We start from the raw sequence: 19,704 nt of genomic DNA on the forward strand, positions 1-19,704 counted from the left end.
TAGAATGCCACCTGTGAGGCCTCATGGTTGATCCTAGATATCCTGGATATCTTGATGATGCAAGGACACAGATGCTTCTCTAGCAATGTGCACAGTTCTGAAACTACCTTTTGTGTCAATTTAAATCATGTAATATCATACGAAACCACTGGGCTTGCTGGTGATTTTTCCAGTTTTGGCAGGTTGATAGAAACTGAAGGCAGGTGTCAGATCCTTCATGATGTCTCTCATATTTTCTTTGATTTGTGTAGACTGAAATAAATGATGCATATTTCATCATATTGAACGTGTGATACCTCAGTGATATCGAAATAAATTATTTAAATTAAATTAATTGTTCTTAACAATGAGTTTTGTTGTTTAGTAAAAGAGGGTGGTTCTTCTGGAACAATCAATCAGGATCTTCAAGACTGATGCCGGCCAATATTTCTTTTAAATCCTGTGGGGGGGGGGGGGGAATAGAGATTGCTGCAGTGATGCCTGCAAATGTCTGATATTGCACACAACTCTGCATGTTGCTAGTGGACTGACTAAGCCCCCCCACCAGAATATATAAATTTATTCCCCCAAAATAAAGTTTATTCATGTTTGAGAAGTCACTCTCCCATTTTTTTGAGGTGCAAAGACGCAGATATGACTCAAGAATTTTTTTTTTTTTTTCCCCAAATGGAGGTGTAACTTTGTGAAACAACCTCCCTCATCATGTGGTAAATGCTCCAAGTGCTATTACTTTAAAGAAATACTATGATTATTTTTATGGTGTTTGATTTTTTGTGATTGATGAGTTTTATATCATTATATTTATGAGTTTTACTATGATGCTTTTTTAAATGACAAAGTGTGCTTTTATTGTATTTTTATACTTGTTTTATGAATAATTAATTATTGACCATGATTTTCCACTACAGTTGCTGACAGTCTGCATGCTCTTATCAATAATATTAGCAATTTTTGTTCTGAATATGATTTAAAATCAACAAGAACTTCATTCAAGCTACATTTTGAACATACCTCGAGAGGATAACTTGCTGAAGCCATGGCAGAAAACGTAAGAAAATGCATAGAAACTGCATCTTTTACAAGTGCATTGCTGGCAGACGACCGAAAGTAAATTACCCCAACTCTCGTGGCTGAGTGGCTGAAATCTCAGGGTCGCAAGCTCACAAACAGAACTCAGTGGAACGAGATCTTGAGTTGGCATGCCAAAACCATCAACTCTTCTCCAAACTCTAAACTTTTTTTTATTTGAATGAATGAATTTATTCAGACAGACACAATCACTGAACATCAGATCTGTCATCAAAACATCACATCACATTCACCTTATTTTTCCAATACAAAATACAGAAAAAAAGAATATCAACAAAAAAATGCATATCTGAATAGTAGTGGGAAGAAGTGAATCACTTTAAACATCATATTCTACTTCTCTCCAACTTTTTAAATGTATGTTTTTTCTCAGCAATAGCATAAAAAATACAATACCAGCCAACAGAAAAATGAAAAATAGTATCAGCTCAGCCAACCCCTAACATACAGCTGGAAACATGTGACTTTCTTACATAGCAAATACAACAAACAGTAAAGACAGTTAGTCAGTGACACTCCCAGTTAAGCTACATTTGCAAAGACAGTGCAGGTGATCAAAAATAAAAACAAAACAAAACAAAAAAATAACCCTGATTGAATACACAATTTCCTTATGAATTGTAGATCAGCTAAAATAACTTTCTGAAGCAAATGGTAAGTGTGGGCACACTGTGCACTAATTAACATCCATAAATACAGTCAGATACATAAGCATTTGGACAGTAACAATTTTTAAAGTTTACTTTTGTAAACCACTACAATGGAGTTGAAATGAAGCCAACAAGATGCAACTGAAGTGTAGGCTTTCAGATTTAATCCAAAAAAGCAAGTCCCTTCGGTATCTCCCTTGTTTCACTCAGGTCGTCACAGCAGACACGCGGTGGATCTGAATGTTGATTTGGCACAGGAATGTGTACGGATCTCAAAATTAATGGATATGGTTTTTCATTATTTTGTCTGCTATTCTTCCATGGCATTTTCAAAAAGTTGCCCCAACATGTATTGTGTTATCACAGCATTGACAGTATTGCACAAACCATATCGTGGTGTACTATTACACCAGTGATTACCAGGACTGCTGTACTACCCAGCCCAAACAGGAACACAAATAGAAGCTCTACTGTTCATAATTAATTTTATTGTGTAAAATACTGTATACATAAATGTATATAATGACACATCATAACATTATTAAAAGTTACAATAAAACAGTTATTAACAATTCTAAAACCTGGTGGCATTTACACTATAATATAAATCAGTTTGCTTTAAAAGCATTGATACTGGATGAGAGAACCACTTCAGGTGGTAAACTGTTCCAAAACGTAATAGCTGGATTGCTACATAAATTTTTTCTCTCATTCAACCTCGATCTATTTACTTCCAGGTTCAGTTCATGGCATCTAAGGCCAGCATACCTTCTCATTTTGAAGAACACATTAACTCATACTTGGATGAAAATTCTTTGTAGTCAATAATTATCTGAGGTGCGGAACCCATGAACATCACCAAATGCCAAGGTTCCTCCCTTGAGATGCTTTTCCAGACCTTTACTGCAGCCTTTTTCAGTTGCTGCTTGTTTTTGGATCTTTTTGCCCCCAGTTTTGTCTTCAGTAAGTGAAAAGGTTGTGTGGGGTTGAGTTCAGGTGAATGACTTGGCTGCTAAAGAATATTCCATTTCTTTACATCAAAACGTTATTGAGTTGCTTTGACAGTATGATTTGAGCAATATCCATCTGTACTATGAAGCACTGTCCTAAGAGGTATCTGAATCTGAGCAGATAGTACAGCAGCCCTATTAAACATTTCAGATTTCATTATGCTACTTCCATCAGCAGTCACATCATCAATAAACATCAGTGGCCCAGTTCCACTGGCAACCATACACCATACAACCATGCCATAATGCCAGAGGTGGGTAATTCCTGCTTCAGTGAGTAAAATTCCTACCTACCACATATTTGTTTCATTCACCTAATAAACTAGCTAACTGAACTTAGTTCAACTCTTCAGGCAGGCAGACAAGCTAATCAGTGAAATCATCTCTTAAGTGCACAGGTAGAAGCAATACATGGAAGAAACTTTTACTCAATGAAGCCGGTGTTTCCCACCTCTGCGCATAACACCATCTCCACCATTTTTGACAGATGACATGGTGTAGAGCAGGGGTGGGCAATTAATTTTTTACACGGGGCCACATAGGGAGCCTGAATTATGTCCGAGGGCCACACCATCGATAACTCGGCTGTCTCCCATTACAAATTTTACAAAAAAATTACCTATTTAATAGCTTTTATAGGTCATTTTTTATTATTGTAATAATATGTAAATATTTAAATATACCTAAATAAACCTCTCTAATGATTTGCAACACACAAGCTTGACATTTTTAATATATGTAATAATAATCACAGACCTCATGAGGGCCGGACAGAGGCGGCAAAGGGCTGCATGTAGCCCCCGGGCCGCAGTTTGCCCAGGTCTGGTATAGAGGATATACACGGATGTTCTCAAAGCACACCCTGCATGTCAGATGGGAAATGGCTGAAAGAAATCAATTATTTACAGGAGCTGAAAGATCCAAAATTCCGCAACCTAGGAGCAAAATCCTTTTTTGTGGTGAAGTCAGCAAAGGATAGGTATATGACAAACATGGTGTGTACTGGCCTTCAGGACCTGTATTTTTTGCGAATGTTTTTGGAGCTGCTGACATGTGACTATGTCCCTGATATTCAGTACTCTGACATCTACAACTATTTTGTTAAGGATATAAATACTTCACTGCAGGGTCCGTGAACAAGATCATCATAAGACGTGTCTCAGATCATCACAGCAAAAGTGAGTTGCTTTGTGCATGGTTTTGTTTTTTTGAATGGCGGCAAGGAAAATCACACGTATCCACAGTGTACGGGTAAGATTATGTTGTTCCTCCTGCTTAGCCAGACATGCAGGTAAAATACATACTAAATACTTTTCATACCAAAGTAACTTGCTTTAATGATTGTCATTGTTTTGTCACAAATGCAGGAGTTTGTGTGTTTACAGACGTTAATCCACAAAAACGCCGGTTCGGCTTTAACTGTTGTTAATTAAACACCCTCATGGAGCTCTGACAGGCTGAAAACAGTCTGAAACTGTTTGAGTCATGATGTCACATGTGGACTGTCCTGTTGTCCAGCTTGTGAGATCAGACAGCACCACAGGTTAGACTTTATCGATAGTTAATAAAATCTGAGCTCCAAAGGTCTTAAAACAGTATTAAAGCCATTTGATTTATGTTTTTATTAATCTGTTTGAGTCCAATTGTCCACCTTGTGAGAGCTGACAATGCAGTATATGGTCGAGAGAACACAGCTGCTGTCGCTTTGTTTACCATCAAGCATGTTGGTATACTGTTGGCTTCTGGGTTTAACTACATAACGTGCATACACTCTATAGTTCCGATCATGAGCCACTCCTTTCCTTATCCATATTCTTATCATTCTGGTACACATTCATCTTGATTGCATTTTCCAAAGAAAAGTGTTCAAGAACGAGGCAGTTTTTTTTTTTTAAAGATGCTTTCTGGTAAAGTCTAATATGGCCTTATAGGGATGTGAATCGTTCAACAACTCATGATTCAATTCGATTCCAATTCTTGGGGTGACGATTCGATTCAGAATCGATTTTCGATTCAAAGAGCTCTGAGAAATAGTTATATTACTTAAAAAATGTTTATATTTAAGAAAATGCAGCTTTACAAGGTTAATCAAGTGATTCTAGATGCAAATTTACTTATCTGCTTTGCTCGTTTGGAGTTGGCTGGCAGTTTAGCAAAGCGCTGGTCAGTAGTCGGCAGATAATGCTGCTCCCCTCTTTTAGCTCCGGGTGATGACGTAGCATGTGGGCTTGCGGATTTGAAGTGTTTCCGAAGTACTTGACTTTCATTTTGCAGATTTTGCACACTGCATAAGTCATGTCAAGCTTCTTCTTACGCAGCAAATAATAAAATCCAAAATGTGCCCAAACATTTGCTTTCAGCAAAGACGGTGCTGGCTGAATTAGCTCGTCATCCGCCATGCTAAGCTACAGAGACTAAACTCTGCAGCTCACGAGTGTTTGAAAGCACACCGGACCACCGCCCCCCCCTCGCGGGGACGCTGTAGTATGGAAGCCGTTGCCTGACAAAGTACAGTACACGCAGCGAGTAAGCAAGAAAATGTTTAAAAAAGATGCTTTTTAAAAATCGATTCTTGGACATTTTGGATCGATTCAGAATCGTAATAAATAAGAATCGCGATTCGGACGTGAATCGATTTTTTCCGACACCCCTATGGCCTTCATGTTTGTGAATGTTACCAGTGGTTTTCATCTCAACATCAATTCTCTATTTGCATTAATGGAGACACATCTGGATTGGAGACGACAATGACAGGTCTTGAACTGGATGTTGTGGAGTTTTGTTTACCAAAGAAAGAATTCTGCCATCATCCATTTTAGTTGTCTTCCATGCCCTTTCAGACCTCTTACTGTTACTTAGCTCATCTGTGCTTTCCATTGTAAGAAGTTACAAAATTCTTGTCTTTGTAACTGCTAAGGTTTTTGCTTTCTGTCTGGCACTCCCCCCACCAGACTTATAATGGCCCCCTCCCCTTGCATTGACTACTCTTTGGACCTCGGAATTGACAGTTCCAATGAACAGCTATCACATTTGGAATCAACTCAAGATCTTGCATCCATTTAAGATGCCACTGAATAGATGACTCAGATTTCATTCCAAACAGAGGCGATTCCTGTTTTAAACTGTGGACTAACACCAATCTTACAACTTATTTCTCACTTACACCAAGGAGTTCTATACATTGTTTTGAATTTCTACAGGAAAACCATGGTTTCAAACAGAGTGACCTACACAGATATTTTCAAGTAAGATCATATATTGAACAGGAATGTAAGCTAGCAGATTTCTCTGAGGTAGAGTCCAAGTTTTTCCTCATTATTAAATCTGCCTTCTCAGTGACTCCTTCCAAATCCATCTCCAGTCTATACACTGCTCGATCTCTGGTTAGCAATAATAACACCTTTGTATGTTAAAGAAAAATGAGAAAGGGAAGCAGGTATTAAGCTAGGTGAGGCAACCTGTAATGCGATATGGAAATTCCAATGGACATGACTCCTTAAGTAAAGTTTTTAATATTCAAATACCTTTAAGTTTTGAATCCCTTTACTTGGAGTACACTCCATTTATAAAAACAAGAAGAGATAAAATTACTACAAATTCTTCTGGTGGCAAGCAAAAAAACTATTACCAGGAAATGGCTAAGTCCAACTCCTCCCACACTGGAGGATTGGGTGGGCATCATCCTGGAAATTTTCAAGATGGAGAAGCTGACCTCTCTACTAAAAAAACATTTTTGGAAGAACTGGCTTGAATTCATAACCCCTATGAGAGCAGATTTTGTCTGAACACACTGGTATTGTAACCCACCAAAAATTGTATCATCACAACTTTTTTTTTCCCCCCCCATGGTGGCAGTGCTTGGCAGAGCACCCTGTTTGTTGTTCTTATATATAGTTCACTTAAGTTGAACTGCGTAAAGGCAGGTTGGGGTGTGTGCTTGAGATCAACATTGTGTACAATTCACCATGTGAAACATGTTCTCTCTTCTTGGGTTTCTCCCTTTTTGATCCCTGGTATTTGTTCTCAAATGTGTGATGTGGTCTTCTCTTGGGGTGAAGAGACATTCCCAAGGAGACCTGGACTGCTCGTCAGTCAATAACCTACGTAAGTTGACTCTGAAAATAGGACACTATTCATAAAAAGGGCTAATTGCTAAATGGTTAATTTGATATTTTTAAGTCTTTTGAATTAAAGATGAAGATCTACACTAGCACATACTGATTACTTAATTTTAACTATATTGTAGTGTGTACAGAGGAAAAATTACAGAACTGCCACTGTCCGAATGCCTATGTACCCGACTGTATTAGATATTTAGGCTCAGCAGTACCAAGTGCTCTGGGTGATCTACTTTCTTTTCACTCCCACTTACTATTTGGTGGAGTCTGAGAGTTGGTACTCCCTCCTTCGATCATAGCATTCTTGTATTCCTGGATCATTCCATAAACTCTTGATTGCATCTACAAAAGGATTCTCGAACACAATGACCTTTTCTACGTCCACTTCTCTCACAATGTTGGCATTGCCCTGAGGGAAGAAAGCAGGAGCATAATGTGAATGGCTTTACTGATCAAGATGACAAAACAGCTGTACAACACATTGATTAACCTTTTAAAAATCATTTAGAATAAAGCACAAATGAAGGACAAAACAGCCAAATCTGCAGCCCTAATTGTCAGTGTTTTATTTTCACTTGATAGTCTATACAGAGAACTTTGTGTACACCCTCAGGCTCAGCATGGACCTAATATCTGAAGCTCAATTCCCCCTGGGCCCATTACAGCGAAAATTTTCACCGTCCCAGATTCCAATTAAGTCTCCTGTGTTCATGATTAGAGACCAGTATGTCCCTAAATGACGAAACCATTCCTCTTTCACATAAAACACTATTCAATGTGAATGGCATGTCTATTCATTGCATTCTCATGTTAACACTACAAATATAAGACATATAGGTTCAGAAGCTTACAAGTTTGTCTTTTCGAAAGAACAGGTTTTTTGATGAACAACAGTTACATAATTTAATATCCTTGACCTATCCCTGAGGGTGGGAAGAGGATATGTGATTGGTTCCATTTATCTGTGTGTCTGCTTGCATGAGAATAACTAAAAATAACCCAATGCTCTGACTGATGAGAAAGTCAATTAGAGCAAAAGGCAGTGTGTTGCTCTGGCAACAAATCATCTAGTTTTGGAGACAGATGCTAATTTAACCATATTTGTTTTTAATTACTGTATTTTCTGGAATATAAGTCACAAGCTTTTACTTTTTACATTAGTTTGGCAGGTCCTGTAACTTGAGCACCGAAAAATAAATAGGTAAAAAAAAAAAAAAAACAACAACAAAAAATGCACAGACGTGATTAATAGTAAGAATAATGACAACTATTTACACTGGACTTTCCCTGGAATCAAAGCAATAAACAATATAAATTCTAATAATAAAAGAATAAATGCCAATAATAAAAAGGACACTACAACAATGCATAGAAATCCTAAATTAAAGAGCTGATGATGCAGGAAAAAGGTGCGACCTATATATGGGTTTTCCCTTTTTAAGAGGCGTGTTTTTTTTTTAAAACAGGGCATTCACTGGACAAAAGCAAAAGTCGCAATGCTGTTGTATGGTTTTCCATGTAATAAAAGCTGTATTTACCGAATGTTTAACAGATTTTCACCCACATCGGACCCCCCCGCTAATCACAATGCATTTTCATTAAAAACCTCTCGCATGTAGTTCAGTACAGACACTCGCCATTTCACGGAAAGCAGGTACCGTATTTCCGTGATTAAAAACCCAGGCATTTCATTTTTTCAATCCGTGCTCAGACACAGGACCTAAACGAGGCAGGGCGTAATTCAAGGCTGGTGATTAACAAAATGCTGCTTGCTGCCTGTACGGCAATATAGTGTTAAGTTTCACACATATCCCTGGGTGTGGGAACCAAACCGCTTTAGATCACAGCCCTCTGTATCCCTGCAAACACTCTCCGGAGCCTGACACACACCTGCTAAACAATGGAGACTGCAAGGGCTGCGATTTGTCACTCATTCCTCTCCCGTCATATTGTAATAGTTTTTGCAGTGCGCCCACCAATAACATTTTGATCATGGATCAAATACGTTTAGTTTAGAAAAATCCGCAAATATGACCAACTTTATAAACACAGAATCTGAAAAAGATGCACAAATGGCCCGCAATTCATGGTGGGAAATCGCACCTACTGGTAACCATTTGGAGGTTGATGATTGTACAGGGTGTTTCAAAAGTCAATCAGGGATTTTATTTTCTCTTTTCTTTACAGGTATACGACTAGGGTGTTAATCTTGTGCTGTTGCCCTCTTCAGTGACTGAGAATTTTTTCCAAGTGCAAATTTGTAGTGTTCCGTTTTCTTGAAATGCCATGCTTTAGAACAGAGGTGCAAAACTGCTGCATGGATGGAGGTGAATGCAGTGCAGCAACAATTTCGGGCACTCTATGGACCACATTATGCACCAGACTGAAACGCCATCCTCAACACCCACAAGAAGTTCATCGAGACTGGATTCATGATAGACAGACCTCATTCAGGAAGACCCCAAAGTGGGTAGAGACAGCCGGGTCAAAATGTGTGAAACTCTGTTACCGAGTCCGGATCCGATACTTTAAAAAACTGAATGAACAATGAACAAACGCTAAATATATAATAATTTCATTTTAGTCACCTTATTTTAAATAGTGCACTTCTCCTTGAGGTAGCTTGAACAATCAAGTAATAATCTACCAGACTTAAAAAAATGTACAAATTTCCATGTTATTTTATTTGTCTAAAAATAAATGTCAAAGGTTCCTTATGTTAAACAACAAATTATCTAATGTGAAATAACAGGTGGTTTTAATTTATAGATGAAATATTTCAGAAATTTTGAGGTAACAAACAACAACAACACAACATTTCCAAGGATTTTTCTTCAGACATGTGGTTTCTGCACTGATCTGTGGTTCAAATCCCTGCCTGACTGGAAAATCACTAAGGGCTCTTGTGCAAGGTCTTTAATCCCTTATTGTTCCCGGTGTGTAGCGAGTGCCTTGTATGGCAGCACCCTGACATCGGGGTGAATGTGAGGCATAATTGTAAAGCACTTTGAGCATCTGATGCTGATGGAAAAGAGCTATATAAATGCAGTGCCGTGTTTTGGCCCAACACGTCGTTCCTATTAGACAGAGCAAAGCTACGTCACAACTCAGAGCGTTTATCAGTGTTCAACAAGTTCAGAGCAGCACAGTGAACGTGAATGAAGACGGAAGCTCTTTAAGACGCGCTCCTAAATGTGATGAGTGTGCACGTGGCTCGTGCGCACACCATCTCTCGCTCCGTTTTGCAGACAAACGATCACAGGACAATTTGTTTTTTCTTTTTGTTAATCAGATGACAGATCATCATCCTGAGGACTTGGTCAGCACCGGGTCCTGCTGCGCACGGAAGGATGACTGAGCAAGCGTTTCAGTGGGAAAGTGTCCATCATCCTCTTGTCATTCCATTGACGCGTCAGGCTGAGCGCGTAAACACACAAACAGCTTTTCTGCGAAAGAAACTTTGCGCGCGTAACTCCCCCCACCTCTGTCCGGGTTACAATTCCACCTCTTCTTCACAAATTCATCGCGCAACTCTTGTTCCCTTTTCTCCTCTGGAATCGGTTTCAGCCGCACACGTGTGCGAGAATGTCCAATTGAACTTATGTTTTTTATTTTGTTCAATTAAAAAAAAAAGATTGGGTTGAACTTTGACTGCGTCAGCCTGCCGACAAGCGGCAACGCGCGCTCCCGTCAGATGCGTCGCGTCAAAAGCAGAGCTAAAGCGATGCTTCTGACGCCTCTAAAAAGCAACGCGTCTCACGCCTCTGACGCTTCCAACGCATGAAAGGCCCATTAATCTGCAATAATGAGCCTGAAATAGCGCTGATCAAAATCATGAGGATAAAATCTATATCGGATTCCTGATCGGGATGCAACGTCCGATTTTGATCAAGTCTGAAACCACGTGATCGGGCCCGATTTCTGATCCTGTGATCGGATCGGGACATCCCTAATCATAAATACATATTCCAATGCAAAATAATCATGTACTGGTGAAAAAATTCTTGCATGGACTTTGAGAACCGATTTAGGGTAATTCTGGGGTGATGAATTTGAATATGAGTTCAGATTTCCTCTATCACATCACAATTTTTTTGCAATCTGCATGTTCCTTATGGATTACGCAAAAGCTGCTCATTCACTCATGCGTCTGACACCACTAATCATGCACAAAAGCAGCTTCAAAAGCATAGTTTTAAACCAGATTCTCAAAATGTTAACAAGAGCCGTAATATTGTTTATGGTGCCGAAGAGGTGTGTGAGACTGCAGCTTTTGCTTCAATGCTTGATACGAGAAATAAGTTTTCATATCTCCAAAACATGATGTGATTGGCAAAAACTAACACCAGATATGGCTTCAGCGCTCCCAAATTACTCAAAATCCATTGGAAAAAAATCCATGCACGAAAAATTATGTTGACCAATGTTATCAGACAGCTTTAATGTAAGTGTAACGGAGTTTACAGACAGCGTTTCTTTTCATACTGATATTACAGCACATCTTAAAAACATGAGTAGCTTAAATATACTGCAGCTACATCAGACAGAAGTTGGCAGACATTTACATTCATAACCTACAGTATTTAAGTGAAACAATAAAAAAGAAAATCATTTGAAGTCCATATTGTTCTCTCTCATATAGCCATAACATAAAATTACTGCCCAACTAAATAAAATAGTCACTTTGTATTATGTTCATATCATAATGAGCCTAGGATCAATAATTTCACCATGTAAAATTACTACATGTATACTGTTCTGTTATTTTACTGTGTGGACTGAAACAGCACATTTACTTTCATTCTTTATGAGTGTGCAGACACTGAACAGGAAGTGAAAGCAAACTAAAAGGTTTGTGATCTGTCACAAGAGCACAGATTCAAATGGCACCTGTCTAAGCCAAATCCATATTTTGGGGCCATTCTGGGATTCGCTGTCTGAAGGAGTAAAGCCCAATATGACAACAAGCTGTTTTGTGAAATGTGATTAAGTCACAGATTAGTAGAGAAACACAACCAGCTTAGTGGATCACATCAGGAGGTCAGTGCACACTCTTCTCTACTGAAGCATGTGATTGGTATTTTCACAGAAGTGATTGAAAACAATGCTGCGGAATATAATAACTGAAAATTCAGTGCTTAAATCCACCCAATTTGCTATAATATCTCCAAATCAACATCAGAGAAGTGGAAGAATAATAAAATGTGCTCTAGAAATGACAATCTTAAAGTTCTGTTTCCTTTCATCTCACAGGGAATAAACTGACAGTAAGAGGTCATGCTAACAGCTCCCAAAGAAGGTTCCGCTACACCTGTAACTATTCTAAATAAAGAAGAGAAAAAAAAGAGAAAGAGAGGGAAACAAATAAATGATTTCAAATTTAGGTGATTCGTTTCAGTCAGGTTTGCCATGTGTTCATGAAAATGAATATTTGTGTTTTGATCTGTGTGAATGTTTGGATCGAGTGTACAAAAAAAAAAACCCCAACACAAACAGAAATACAAACAGGCAGAGCTGGAGTGGTTTAAGGACACCGGATGTGTCAAAAGGGAACAGGAAACCATTATGGATGCCTGTTCCAACTCAGATAGACAGGACACACTGATGGCATTTGTTCCAAATACAGTTTTACAGTTGTCGGCCAAAACACAGCAGTGCTCACTCTCGTCTCTCATATCATATCAGGTTGAAGATGCGTACACAGTGGACCTTGTTACACAAGTGATCTAATATGCTTATGTCATTCGTAGAGCTGCATGAAAAATTAAGTAATTGAAAACTAATCAACAACTATTTTCATAATTGATTGTTTGAGTCACATAAAAAAAAAAAAAAAAGAGTTCTATGATTTCAGCTTCTCACGTGAATACTTTCTGGTTTATTTTACTAGATTATGACAGTAAACAAAATATTGTGTATATTGGGTTGTGGACAAATAGACATTTTGAAGGCACTGGCTCACAGATCTGACAACTTGCTTCCGACTGATTGTTTGCTGTTGTGACGCTCTTCCAATCCCTACAAGGTTGTAGCTATTCATTTCTTTTATTTCTGTTTAACATTTCCTTTTGGTTTTTAAGGGTATCTATTCTGAATCTTATTTAACTACAGTCCTGTTGTGAATCACTAGCGGTTAGCTTGTGTTAGCTAGGTCGACTCCACCGCCCCCAATGCCGTTTCTTTTATTATTATTTTTTTTACCAGTCTAATACTTCTGTTAGTTTTTCAGCGTAACTGCTGTGAATTTTAGTTCATTACTTTACTCTTTTGTTAATCTTAGGAGTGGTTTACTTTTAGGAGTGTTTTTTTTTATTCCTCCCTCCTTTTTATTACTGTTTCTACCAGTCTAATACATCTGTTACTTTTTCAGTGTAACTGCTGTGAATTTTAGCTCATTAATTTACTCCTGTGTGAACCTTAGGAGTGGTTAGCATATTCGTTAGTGGTTAGCTTGCGGTTGCTTGTCTATACTCTTGAATTTTCTGGTGCACAAAGTACACTACTTTACACTTTACGTAAATCCTGCATGATGCAGGCAGCTAGGGTGGCTCTTTTAAGAGAGCCGTGTCCGTAGTGGAGACAAAGGTTACAGGCGCTCCAGACGAGGTTCGTGTTGGGCCGGCTAGCGTGCCCATTAGCATCAGCCTAGAAACGCCAGCTGTGGAGAACGGCTTTCGGACTGTGGTTAGGCGGAAGTCACGTAGGGCTTGGTGCCCGGTTGTGATACCCCGATCACACTTGCCACTATGAACTGTGAATCGGTTCTCCCCCTCGGATTTGCCTGATGTGAATTCTCTGAGCCCAAGGGTGACTTCAACTCCTATCACCACGCTGAAACGCCGGGCTTTAGTGATAGGGGATTGTATCACCCGCAAAGTCAGGTGACAGCCACCGGTTGACGTAAAATTTATTCCTGGGGCCAGAGCTCCCGACACTGCCTCCCATCTTAGGGTGTTGATGCTGCAGAAGGGTAGACAGACAAAGGAACATGACACGAGATACAGTCACAGTTATTCATGTCGGCACCAATGATGTCAGGATGAAGCACTCAGAGGTCACAAAATGGACAGAGAGAGGACTTGTGACCTTGCCATAAAGATGTGTCAGCATCAATTAATAGTCTCTGGTCCCGTCCCCTCCCAGGGTAATGATGAGGTGTTTAGCAGGCTGATATCATTAAATAGTTGGCTGGCGCAATTTTGTAGCCAGCAAGGTTTCAGCTTTATTGATAACTGGCCTTCGTTCTGGGGCCACCATGGCTAGCTGATGCCGGACTGGGGAAGGTGCCGCCATCTTGTCTGTGAACACAGACAGCGCTTTACAGGGAGGATAACATTAGGATTTTACAACAGGCCATGGAACAGGTGATTAGAGACCCTGCAAGGTTTATGACAAATGTGGGTGTGGAATCCATTAGCTTAGCTAATCCACTATGGCAATAGTGCAGTTTATCTTCCAGGGAGGGAAATGAATCAAGTTGAGACTGTGGACTGTTTCCGTAGAGGTGTCCTTAAAAATCATAGAGGGATATGCTTTGCAAACTTAATACCCATTACTACACTGGATGACACTGAAATTGAGGATGGCCCACTGGCTGTTCCAGCAATATCAAATATTTCATGTCTGCTACCTACAACCCGCGTGGAATGTCTCAAACCTAAACGTACGTCCAGGCATCTTATATAGGCTACTCTGGAAACACCCCTAAATCCAAACAGTCCAACTGTCAACCCCACTGAGGTCCTTAGTCCGGGTCTCATTAACATAAGATCACTGTCCTCAAAATCATTGTTGATTAATGGTTTATTATTATGGATCATCACTTAGATATGATTGGGTTATGTGAAACCTGGCTTAAACCTACAGCTGCCCTCCCCTTAAATGAGGCCTGCCCACCAGCATACACATTTAGTCCCTCATCCCTGGTCTTATTTATGAATCTAGGTTTAGCTTATTAGCTGTTGGGGGTCACAAATATAACTCGTTTGAGCAACTGACTCTCCGCTCTGCCCATGATGCTATGTATTGCCAAGGTCAGAAGAATAAAAATCAGCCGTATTATTTTGTTACTGTATATAGACCCCTGGCCCATACTTTGAATTCTTAGATGAATTTGGTGCGTTCATCTCTAACTTGACAACTAGTGCAGATAACACTCTGATTATTGGTGACTTCATATAGCATTCATATAAATAAGCCTTCTGATTTCCTCTGCAAATCATTTATGTAATTTGTGGATGCATTAGGATTTCAGCAATGCTTTCAGGACCCGATGCACATTAGTGGAAATATCCTGGATTTGGTTCTTGCACATGGTATTGCTGTCACGAATACTGACATCATGCCTCTTGCATCGGTGGTCTCTGATCATTCACTTATTAGGTTTATAGTTTTGCTGCCATGTTTAGTGGAACAACAATCTTATTTATCACTGCGGCGACACATCAACTCCTCAACTACGACTGAACTCAAAGCTCGACTGCCTGATATCTTAGCTTCCCCTTTGGAAAATGCATAATCAATAGACAGTCTTGTGGATAGTTTAAACTCAGCACTCAAAACTACACTCGACATGACTGGCCCACCTTTATTAAAACCAGGCCCCCCCCCAAAATACAGTCCCTTGGTTCAATGATTACTTGCGTGACCTCAAGCATAGGGTAGAGGTCTAGAACAGATTTGGCGTAGTTCAAAATTAGATGTATTACACCCTGCGTGGCGTAATGCTATCTTAGATTATAAGCATGCACTGCTGGCTACAAAGCAGACCTATTACTCTGATTTGATCAACAAAAACAAGCATAACTCAAAGTTCTTGTCTGACACGGTAGCAACACTTATTCATGGATAGCCACCTGTAAGTCGCTCTCCTTTTACAGCACAAGATTTCCTGGATTACATCGAGAAGAAAATATAAGGCATTTGGTTAAACATATCCCAGCATGCCTTAACCCAGCCACTAAGGCCTGCTATTGAGGTGGGTGCCATTAATGAGGTATTACCGAGATCTACAGAATTTGATAGTATCCCACTAGGCGTGATGACGAGACCTGTAACGTCTACCAAAAGAACAACCTGCTTATTTGATACTATACCAACAAAACCATTTAAGGACCTGTGGCCCACTCTTGGGCCAACTGTGCTGGAAATTATTAATCTCTCATTAACTTCTGGATCTGTTCTTAAATGTTTCAAATCTGCAGCGATTAAACCATTACTTCAGAAATCTAATATTGACCCTGGCGTATTGATAAACTATAGGCCGATATCATTTTGCTCTAAAATTCTGGAAAAAGTAGTTTCACAGCAGCTTGTGGACTAACCTACTGAGAATAATCTTTTTGAGCCATTGGAGTTATTTAGCTCTCACTAAAGTGGTGAATGATCTTTTTTGCAATGGATTCAGACACCACTACGGTTCCAGTGCTGTAAGAACTTAGTGCTGCAGGGTTCTCCCCAGAAATTTTTAGTATAGAGGTGCTGTTGGCAATTGTCACTCGAGGCGGCATGCATTACGAGTCATTTTGACTGGTTTTAGATGCATTGAAAGCAAGAATAATAGACAAAAAAAGACACATAATATCAAAGTTCTTTTTGCATGTTTCTGTCTAAGTTAATAAAAATAAATAACATTGAACAGTTTAAAAACACATTAATATTTGATGGACATAGCATTTGCTCTCTTCTTCAAAAATGACACACTGTACCTTTAATCCAGTAAGACAGGCAGAGTTTTTTCTGTCATGTTGACAGTTTAGTTTTTTCTTCTTAAGCGACTCGTCACTCTCATATCGTTTTATTTGAGCAAACTTTGGAAACATGAAAGCTTTCATCTGTAAAATAAAGCCTTAATGTGTCACTAGCTACGCAGGCAAAAGGAGCTCTTTTTATTGGAAGACTTTGATGGAGTGTTTGTTCTTTCATTCTCTGAGCTGTTGCGGTGTGACTCTGCTCTGATCGGCTGGCTGCTGGCGGGGGAGGGGTGAGCAGGCAGCATTTCGTTCAGCACAAACAGACCCTCTGGATTAAAAACAAATTTGAGCATGGCGCAGTATAACGGCGCTGTCATAAGAGTATGATGGCGCAACACCATTGTTCCATTGTCTGGGGAGAACCCTGCGCTGCGTTTGATACCATGGATCGTCATATTCTACTCGATAGGCTGAAGAATCATTTTTGGATTACTGGGAGTGCCCTTGGGTGGTTGACGTCATAACTTTTATTCACCCTAGGGTGAATAAAAAGTCTGTGGGTCACAGAGCTTTCTCTTATCGTGCACCTGTTCTGTGGAATGATCTCCCTGCGCCAATAAAAGTCAGATTCTGTGGAGATTTTCAAGTTCAGACTTAAGACGCACTTATTTTCCCTTTCGTATGGCTAGCATACTGGTGTAGTATAGTTCTACACTTTTTACTTTTAATTCATTTTATTAGGAAATGGAGCAGGCCAAGGCCTCAACTTTATCTAAATTCTGGGTCTTTTAGTGAAGCTTAGGGCTAGTGGCCGGCGATCACCTTAGTATTTCTTTTGTTCTTCTTGTTACTTAATGCTGACAAAATACACTGTATTTGTTGTCTTTCTGATGCCTGATTCTGTTTTTTTCTCTGTTTGAGGTGCGGCTCCATCCAGAGATGGGTGTGGTGTCCGTTTCTGAAACCCTCCTGTCCTGTGCACCGGCAACATTTCCTGTATATTCGTTTTGTGAATTGCTTTATAATTTGTGTCAGTAGCATGGCCCAAGCAGAGGATCACCCCTTTGAGTCTGGTCTGCTTGAGGTTTCTTCCTCAGAGGGAGTTTTTCCTTACCACTGTCACCTGTGTGCTTATTCTGGGGGTTGGTAAGGTTAGACCTTATGTGTGTGGCTTACATCATAAAATTTGTTAATTTATTTAAATGTAAATTCAAATATGTAAAATGGTCATAACAGTCCCTCGTTGCACAAGCATTTCACAATAATTATCTCTATTACATACAGCATTTTATGATAGCACAATTACCAAGTGGTTAGCGCGTTTGGTTTCAGTGTGGAAGGTTCCCGGTTCAAACGCCACCCCTGCCATATTTCTCCATGTAATGTGGCGTTACATCAGGAAGGGCATCCGGCATACAACTTGTGCCAGAATCAACATGCAGGTCCACCTTGGATCTGCTGTCGTAACCCTGAGTGAAAACAAGGGAGCGGCTAAAGGGACTTACTTTTACAAGTATACTATCACTCATCTTCAACCCCTTACTCCAATTAAGGGTCATGGGGGGCTGGAGCTTATCCCAGCAGAAAGAGAGCATGAGGCGGGGTACACCCTGGACAGGACACCACTCTGTCGCAGGACCACATATAGACAAACAAACACATTCACACCCGCCTACAGACAATTTTAAAGTTTCCAATCCACCAAACCTGCATGTCTCTGGATGTGGAAGTCGGAGCCACCCAGAGGGAAACCACGCCAACACAGGGAGAACCCGCAAACTCCACACAGGAAGGCCAGAGGTGTGAATTGAACCCATGACCTTTTTGCTGTGAGGCAACAGGGCTAGCACTAAGCACGGTGGCTTAGTGTTTAATTTTTTTTTTAACTAAAATATAAAAAATTTCAAGGAGCACATAGAACCTTTATTATTAAACATACATAACAGAGTATGACTGTTTCATGACACTGTTCCATGCAAATGTTATTTTAAAGATTGGCCAGCAGATGTCACCATATCTAATTGTATCAAAAGGTTCAAAACAATGAACCATTGCTTCATACTGATTCCGTTGTTCAAAACGTCTTTTCTCAGTCACTAATTTTCATTAATAAAATGCATAAGCAACCACTAATTATTACTACATATGCCCAGATAGACTTATAATTATGAATACTTTGATGTTGTGTTGCGAACCAGGACGTCAATTAACGTGCAACAACTTTTGCACACACTGAAGAACGAAGTAGAGATTAACTCACCTGGATCTTCTCACTTAACATCTAATCCAGTGTGCTTCTCTGTGCGCCTTTAAAACAGACTGATTCATGGTGCATACAAAACACTTTGGCATAAATTTAAAAATGCATAAATACGCAAAATAATTCTCACATTCCAATAGCTGTCAATCAAAACAGGATTCAGCCTTTGAACTGATCATCCAGTCATTGTGGCTTTATTCAATGACTGTCGCGTTTCATGGCAGTGAAAAAAAACTGTTCCAGGCAGTCCCATTGAAGTGAACAGACGCTCGGCTTCTACAGGAAAATGCATTGACCACAGACTAAATGAGAAAAAAGATTTATGAGAAGTTAATAAAACAGAGTCAATCGATTTGTGATAAGTAGCTGATTTTGAATGAACTCGTCTTCAAGATGAACGTGTTCTAATGCATTTGTAGTCAATGAAATGATAAAAAAAACTGCACGTTTGACTTTTTTTTTTTTTTTTTTTTTTTTTTTTTTTTTTTACATTTTAGGGGAAGCTGAGCTTCCCTTGCAGTCTTAGAGAAACCGCCTCTGGCACACATGTAGTGTGTTGTGTGTTCACAGCATGGACCAAATGTACAACAGTATTAGACAGAACTGTATACACAGGCAGCGTATACATTAGGGCTTTACATTGTAAAAAACAACCGAGTGAGAAAACTAATGTCTGTCATCCCCTCACCATGTTGAAGATGCTTTTACCCAGTTTAAACAGTAACATCATGCATGATAAAATGCAGACTTACTTTGCTTGGAAAACATCTGCAACTTACCCAAAACAGTTAAATCAATGATTCATCCAATATTTCTTAAATTATTAATAACTTGGCCAGAACACTCCATTGTCAATTGACCCATGATATTTTCAGATGAACGATC

At 39.5% G+C, this 19,704-nt stretch overlaps 1 protein-coding gene across 1 annotated transcript in view; it reads right to left on the bottom strand.

Moving 5' to 3' along the window:
* LOC117510617 (guanine nucleotide-binding protein G(q) subunit alpha) overlaps nucleotides 1-19,704 on the bottom strand; it is an 85,251-nt gene that overhangs the window by 32,734 nt on the left and 32,813 nt on the right. Inside the window, exon 4 of the mRNA XM_034170411.1 lies at nucleotides 7,122-7,276. Within this exon, the coding sequence (XP_034026302.1) occupies nucleotides 7,122-7,276 (155 nt within the window). The remainder of the gene's footprint in view (nucleotides 1-7,121; nucleotides 7,277-19,704) is intronic.

This window comes from Thalassophryne amazonica, chromosome 5, assembly GCF_902500255.1.
Source record: "Thalassophryne amazonica chromosome 5, fThaAma1.1, whole genome shotgun sequence".
Lineage (NCBI taxonomy): Eukaryota > Metazoa > Chordata > Actinopteri > Batrachoidiformes > Batrachoididae > Thalassophryne > Thalassophryne amazonica.